The sequence below is a fragment of the Bolinopsis microptera genome, chromosome 2, assembly GCF_026151205.1.
Source record: "Bolinopsis microptera isolate Bmic1 chromosome 2, MBARI_Bmic_1.0, whole genome shotgun sequence".
Taxonomy (NCBI): Eukaryota; Metazoa; Ctenophora; class Tentaculata; order Lobata; family Bolinopsidae; genus Bolinopsis; species Bolinopsis microptera.
The window spans coordinates 16,555,777-16,563,700 of NC_087073.1; the positions used below are offsets into that span (position 1 = coordinate 16,555,777).

Below are 7,924 nucleotides of genomic sequence, written 5' to 3' on the forward strand. Positions count from 1 at the left end.
ACAGTCTCAGCTTTAAGATATTTACAAATATCTGATGAACTGTACTAGAATTACCTAGCGAACTTATAGTCTGTCCAGTTTATCTATTCCTTTCTCTGTCACTTATTTAACAACAGTAGAACTGTTACATACAGTTTTGCCTCAGTATGTGGACAACAATATGTAATACACTTTGGCTGTGCCTTCTTTGTTCATTATTTGAACCAGCAGTTTTTTTATCATTGTGGCATCTAAAACAAATCTTTTTAAAACTACAATTTTCTAATCTTCAACCCTTGAATAGAATGGAACTGAAAGTTATCATGTGAGTTTATCAAGATAGAATGGAAACATACGACCGGCAATATGGGAAAAATGGAAAACATTATCGGGCACCTGTACAACAGGGACAGTAAGAGACCTATACCCTACAACCATCGCAAGCAAATAATAGCCAAGTCCCGGAACTGCAGCTACCTGACTGAGAGATGTATCGAAGTGCCGAACACTTACAATAAGATATTTGCTTCTGTTTGGGTGGACACTGACCATGTGGTTGTGGGCACCAAATGTAATCGTGTAAGTGTAAACATTCAACAATACGATACATTCCTCTAACTAACACAGCACACTGCTGAACTTAAATAATTGCATTGACTGACAATACATCAGAATTTCATATTGTTTCAGCAAGTTTTTTATTGTCTAGAACTGCCTATTCTTCTGACTTATACTACTTATAATTCTGTTATAACTATCGATGATTTCAGTTGTTAGAAATTAATGTGCAGAATGGATCAAAACGAGAGATACCATTAATGAGATCACCTTACCCGCGGGAAGTACCAGACCAGACTGCCGGGATACACGCTATCGCTCTCAACCCCAGCAAATCCTTCATGGCTACTGGGGGTCAAAATGTCAACGATTTAGCTCTGTACTCCCTACCAGATTATCAGCCGTACGCTGTCGGAGAGTTTCACCAAAGCTGGCTCTTCGGAATATCGTGGATCAACGACTTCATGCTTTGTACTGGTTAGTGTTGTCTTTATTTGTCCAGCAAGTAAAACTGTAAAACCCTGATTTAACGTGGCCATTTCCTTTCCTCCTTTCCTCCAAACATACTTAATAAAAAACAAACCGATTTACTGGGACTGTTTCCCTTTCCCCAAACTCTGCAGTAAATCGGGTTTAACTGTCGAAAGATCAGCCTCACACATCTACAGATGAATTTTAGCTTTCGACAATGAAAAGTAGTAGTAATAAAGTTGTGCAGCTCATAAATGACTTAGCTAAAAGGTGGATGTTCCGTTTGCGGTTTGTGAATGCATGTTAATTTAAGTGCATTATTTCTTTAACAACCGGACACTACACGGACATCCAAGGAAAATGACCTGTGTAGTAATTTGGTCGCATTCCAAATGTTTTCCTCCAATCACCAATATTGAAGTAACTGTGACCAAGATCTGCTCTTTTAATTAGATAATTGTAAGATAATTGTCTTGCTGTTTTGAAGCTAGTTACAGACAAGGAAACACAGGATGTATTTTAAGCAGAATTCGATTTAGTGATCCTATAAATAGAGAAATAGGGTAAATAGTGAAATTGGTGGTGTGCGATGGGCGCGTTTTCATTTCCAATAATATACTCGCATTGTATGGTTCAACTATGAGGTGTTTCTATCATATAAACTGCAATAATACACTACATTATTTAATGTATGATCCAGGAAACATATGCTGGCGTCATTCGCACTAAACACATTTAATATGCGATGTTGACTCGCCAAGATTTAGAGTCAAGTATATAAAAAGTTTTGAATAAAATGTATTTAAAAGATTCCCTTCTAACCAGGTGCACGGGATGGTAACGTGTGTTTGTGGACCATATTCGACGTTGATGGCTTCTCAACATATGAAGAAGAATGTGGAATGTACCGGAAAACACCTATCGAGATACTGAGAACTGAGGGTATTATCCGGATACGAGATACACACTACAATCCCACCTGTGAGGTAACTATTTGTTATTATATAAGTTTAACTTGTACGAATTAAGAATGAAGTAGAAATGAGAAATATGTATGGCATGTTGTGGTGGACAAAATTATGATGAAAATTTGGTATACATACCCATTTGTGGAAGCACTAAAACTGCCAAGTGTACATATTTTAGGTTAGAGTACTGAATATTTGCGGGTGATAAGTCTCATTGTACATTATGTTTCTGGTGTAGGTATCATGTTGTACAACGTTAATTTAAAGAGTGTACCAGTGGCCCGTTATTATGCACTTCTGTCTTCTATTCAATATTATAATTTGTGGCGCAACAACGTCCTGGCCATGGTATAATGACGCTATTCAGGGTTAAATCAGGGTTTATTATTGACTTTAATTGAATGAGCCCGAAATATAACAACACATGTTGAGATATTAAACAAAGGAAAATAGCTCTGCACTATAAATAGTTGTGCCTAGAGTGTTTCAATAACATTAGATCTGTCTGGATTATTACACTCGTGTACTGTAGTGAGCACATTCAGGTCAATTAGTTAAGTACATAGTTTCATGTACAGTGTACAGTGTACACACTGCTTACGTCCCGTGCGCTGTCACGTGCGCTGGAGATCTATTTTTAGTCCTACTCAGCTGCTCTTCCTGCAATTGTAGGTCGGCTAAGTGGTTCCAGGTTTCAACGTGATTTATTAACTTAGTATAAGGTCATATTGCAAATCTAATTTGAACACATGTTTCAAATATGATATACATGGTTTGACTGTTGACTGTTGAGTTGATTATTTGCAACTTAAGTGCATGCTATCAGCGAAATTCATGGAATTTTCCAGAAGCTTCCTTGCGTGATAGTATAATAGCATATTGAAGCCGTTTAAATCTATGATTGGACATGCAGAATACATTGAAACTAGTTATTAAAGATCGAGACTATCATCATATTATGGCTAGGATTATTATATCGCATATATTGTACTTTTTAATCATGTTTATATGATTAAAATACAAGTACAATCATTGGGAGCTAATCAAAGAATTTAATTGACACTGTGGTGAACAGTTTGCGAAAATTCCTGGTTATAAATTCCGCCTTAACGGCAAGTTGATGGTGGACAACTCCAGGTCAAATTTCGCCACAGTGACGTGTACAGTTATAATTGAACTACATTGGCATATGCCACGTGGAATGTAACGCCTAAATTCCATTTTCAGAGATTGGGGACTATAGGATATGGAGCTGGTAAATACGACGCTAAAGTCTGTTTTGTGGACATCAGGCAACCGGTAATAACTTAATTAATTATTTAATTGGGCTGTGACCTGAGATTTCACATCTATGTAATCCTACCACCCTCTTATCTTTTTCTTGATGTGATCCGTCTCTTATCGCGAATACGATCACCTATTTGGAAAATCACCCATTTGGAAAATATAAACTGATAAATCTGAGATCTGCCATCATTGTACTTATTAAGGAGACTTTTTCAGCTGCAGAAAAGAGTGATAACATTGCCTCAAAAGGAGGAGAATATAGTGATATCAGGACATGACAGCAGCCCTCTATTTGCTGTTGGCAGCCTCTCCCATCTCATGCTTATCGATGATCGAGATCCCAATACAACCGATATTACTTCAGTTAAAATCCTCGAACCCGCTCAAGGCATTAGGTATGTTATATCTTTGAAAGTATTGGTATTTAACTTCGCCTTCTTTTCAAGAATTTGGTGTAGTTTATGATAGAATGGAATGTGTGGAATACCAACTAAATGTAATTTTGCAGGTCGTTATCGTTTCAAGGAGACATCATTACAATAGGGGCATGTAAAACCAGCCTTATGTTCTACGACGTCAGAAATCGAAAATATGTAACCGATCACGACGAAAATCCAGTCAAACGAAAACTCAAGCAGGGATATGTTGTAAGTTCTTTTGGTATCATTGCTTTGTTGATAGAGTTGTGTTTATATCATTTAATTGTGTTAATAAAATTGGTGTGACTGGGTCATGGGTGATAAACTTCAGTGAGACAGAGTTATCAAGGTCTCGGTGTTATGAAAATAATTTGAATGCTTGTGTAACGTAACACGCGAACTGTCTAACTGCGTCAAAAATGCACTCCTGTGAACATCTACTGTATTATTTTTGGAAAATTTAGTGCGCGGCTCAGGTCAGATGACATTTGTTTACGTCTTGTTTACGTCTTTCCAAAGCCTACATACCTATTAATAGAACACGCATTGTTCACTAGTATATCTGTTGCAAATTTTGTATGATGAAACATACGCTGCAACTTCATTGGTAGGCTGAATGGCATCACTTATGTGGTCGAATCAGTTCTTGTGTGGTCGAATCAGTTCAAATGGATAAACATTTTATCAAGCCCATGGCAGCTAACAAAGTAAACAAATCAGTTTTATTACCAATAACTTCAGAGTCTAAACTTTATAATGTTTCAGGCAGAAAATATGGACTGGCACATGCACCGCTACTCATTTTACCCTCCCTCAACATCAGATGTCATCAGCATTATGACTCACTGCTACGATGATTCGGGACTCCGACTTTTCGCAGCCGGAGGTCCATTACCTTTAGAACTTATCGGTAACTACGCCTCGATCTGGGAGTAGACTGTATTTACTGAATACATAGTGAACTGTGATATTCCATTCGCAATTACCGGCCCTTGGTTCTACGGTCCTAGTATCTAACTTGAGTTTGTCCATGCATTTTAGTTCGGAATTTGGATATACCGGTTCTAAATTGGTCCAGTATTATCTGGTGTTAAGAGGCGAAAATAAGAATTTGGCAAACAGGTGAGCCTGAAAAAAGCCGGCAACGCTTTTGTCCGGACAACTTAAGACCGATAAAGTGTAAGCGTACAAAATTGAACGGAGAAAAAGTTTCATAGTTCAGTTTTAGTCAAGTGTCAGACCTTAATTAATGATTCGGTTTTTCTATAAATTTGGGAAATTTTTTGATGCTCTTTACGGCTTGTAACTAATTATGTAAACCTACATTTGGGATTTTAATAAACTAGATGTTTTGGCGGTGGAACACTGCTTCAGTGCTGGTACCTTCGGGTCGACCTGTTCATTGATAATATAATCATCTGGGTAGTTGGTACAATTCTTAAAACCCACGTTTAGAATGACCTGTAAAACCTAGGTTAAACTGCAACAGGATTATAACGTGATAGAGAACTTGTGGGCGATTTTGTAACTGAAAAGAAAGTCGAAATGTACGACGTTCAGTAAAGCGCGTGTATACTCTCAAGATATTGGATATTGATAACAATAATATGGAGAATGGAGATGAACCTAGCAGTGGAAAAAAAGAGTAAACGAATTTGTTCAGGTTACCTTTATTTTGGTTTGGAAGGAAATCTAAGAAGGAGCCTATCACAAATACACATTGGTCTAATATCAAGATATGCGGTAGTTTTCACTCAATCAATTCAGCAAGCATGTTAGAGGAGAACTTGCTGTTTAGAGTTCTGTGTATTTCCAGTTGAAGTCTGCGTATTTTGAAAACCTGCCTGAAACAATATCTTGCGAGCTGGAATAAGAGACCGATTCGCTTGAAGAAGAATTTGGTGACTCTTGATGTCAGTTCTCAATTTTATGTACCATTTGTGCAGCTTTTCTTCCGTTATGTTAGTTGGTTTTAAGTATAGTAATCATTGAGTATCTGCTTCAGGAATCAACTAGTAGATGGTAAACCAAATGCGACTTTTTAGTGTACGATATTTTGTATTGAAGAGCGTGATTTGATGATGTTTTCTCAGGGTCGTCAAATGATTCTGATTAAAGACCGGGCAAATGATATATTTATTTGGATTCTTACTGTTTTTCGATTCTTAATAAACATAAAATACCCAACACATTAAATTATGATATGAAAGTGTTTTATTTTTGGGTAGGTATAAACTTGTACAATTTTATTTATACACAGTTCAAGAATTGTTGTGTGTAACAAAACATTTTCCCAAATATAACTTCTCGCCTTATTGTTTGTCAGCTTGAATTTGAGCGATATTTAATCCTTGTTAATATCATTATTTCTATATGTTTCTTCAGTGAATGTTACAAATTGTATCGAATAACAGAAGTTTCATTTTTCACTGATGAAAGGTTCGAAAAATCGGGCTAAAATCTGCTTAATCCGAAAACAAAATCAGTCGAATGGGAATTGGATTTATCATTTATTGTGTATTATATATTGGGCAAACTGTCACCTAGATGTAACCCTGTTAAGGTCCTTAATAATGCGCGGCTTATATGTAAATTACATGTATTTGTAAGCCGCGCATTGACGCATTGTTTGTTGTTAAGGACTTTGAAATCTTGTTAATATAATAAGGACCTAATTACAGGGTTACATATTGGTGACAGTAACGATCAACAATTGACAATGGAACTTGCGTCATGCTTGAAATAAAAATGCCGAACAGATGTAAAGGGCCCTTAGGGGGTACCAATGGCATAAATGGCATACGTTTTATGTCATAAATGGAAATTTTTATTGGCCAATTCTCCATTTATGCCATGAATTTAGGTCTTCATATTTGACTTTAAATTCGCAAATTATTATTAGTACTTGAATGAGAGACATGTTTCATGCTTTATAACGCTTGGAATGATCGTTAAAGATTCATATGACAAATAAAGAAAATAGAAATGTATTATATCATAAATGGCATACGTTTTATGGCATAAACGGAAATTTTTATTGGCCAATTCTCCATTATGCCATTTATGCCATTGGTACCCCCCCCCCCCCCCCCCCGCCCTGAGGATATGAAAGTAATCACAAATCAAGATCGATGTATTTTATGTTTTAGGACCAAGGACGATAATTCTGAGTCAACGCGCATTCGGATTGTGGATTGACAAATTTAATCGCCCTAGCCTATAGCCATCACTAACAGTTTTGCTCTAACCAGAGCCCTCTCGCTTGCAGTAGCGCGCGACCGCCGAAGGCAGCAAAGCACAAAATGCAAAAGAAACAAGGTGCAGTACGCGTATACACATAAGTATAACATGGCTATGTGAACTAACAGTTTATGATTCAGTTTAAGACGAGTGATACGCTTAATTTTAAAATATAATTTGTTCTAAATATTGCATATTGACCGCGTCGTTGTAGGTTTATAATATAAAGTATATAATATAACCTACCAGGACTTACCTGGGGACCTCAGGCTATTATGTTCATAGATACTGATAGAGCTAGAGATTCGGCGGAATGACAGGCTGAGCGCGGCCCAGTAAACCAGGACGCGCGATGAGTTGAAACAAATATTTTACGAGTATCACCCGTTAACCACGTCGATGAGTCCAACTCGGAGAGGGTTTTGATAAATTATAAATTTACAATTTTTAAATAAATATATTTGAATTTACAAAAAAAATGGAGGACTTCGCCGCTTCGACGCGCCGCGCAAACTGGCATTCTTGCTTCACCTGACAAGATCGTTGCTCTGCTTCGCAGAGCAACGATCTGGAAGGGTTGACATCGTCAATCAACAAAAAATTTATCATTTTGTATTTTGGTTTATTTTCTGTTTTCACATGACGGCTTTGTGGCTCGTAACGGCTTAGTGGCTCAAACGGCTTAGTAGCTCAGTTGGTTAATCTGCCTGGCATTGCTTGAGGTACCAGGTTCGATTCCCGACTCTGTCACTAGCCGTGGGGTGAGCGTCGTCGACGCTCAGCTAAGGATCCTGAGTGGTCTATGCAGCCCCCCGGTCCACTCAGCCAAATACTCGAGAAATCGGGTGTGAGGGTTAAATGAGGAGCTGCCCATTGCTTACTGGGCCGCGCTCAGCCTGTCATTCCGCCAAATCTTTATTCAAATATTTATTTATATGTTAATGAACATAATAGCCTGGGGTCCTCAGGTAACCCATTGCAGCAAAGTCTCGGGCGAAGAAA

The 7,924-nt window shown here is 37.6% G+C and overlaps 1 protein-coding gene across 1 annotated transcript; it reads left to right on the forward strand.

Moving 5' to 3' along the window:
- The first annotated feature begins 281 nt into the window (after positions 1–281).
- LOC134826538 (DDB1- and CUL4-associated factor 12-like) lies at positions 282–6,089 on the forward strand. The gene is made up of 7 exons (XM_063838933.1): positions 282–558; positions 750–1,014; positions 1,834–1,994; positions 3,204–3,275; positions 3,480–3,658; positions 3,772–3,910; positions 4,448–6,089. The coding sequence occupies exons 1-7, from the start codon at positions 346–348 to the stop codon at positions 4,616–4,618; spliced, it is 1,200 nt and encodes a 399-aa protein (XP_063695003.1). The 5' UTR covers positions 282–345; the 3' UTR covers positions 4,619–6,089.
- The last annotated feature ends 1,835 nt before the right edge of the window (positions 6,090–7,924 follow it).

Bases quoted from the DNA above. Each gene is read 5' to 3' on its own strand.
- LOC134826538 (XM_063838933.1), top strand. From the start codon at position 346: ATGGGAAAAATGGAAAACATTATCGGGCACCTGTACAACAGGGACAGT. The intron at 1,015-1,833 runs GTTAGTGTTGTC...CCTTCTAACCAG, and splicing joins CGACTTCATGCTTTGTACTG to GTGCACGGGATGGTAACGTG. The intron at 3,911-4,447 runs GTAAGTTCTTTT...ATAATGTTTCAG, and splicing joins AACTCAAGCAGGGATATGTT to GCAGAAAATATGGACTGGCA.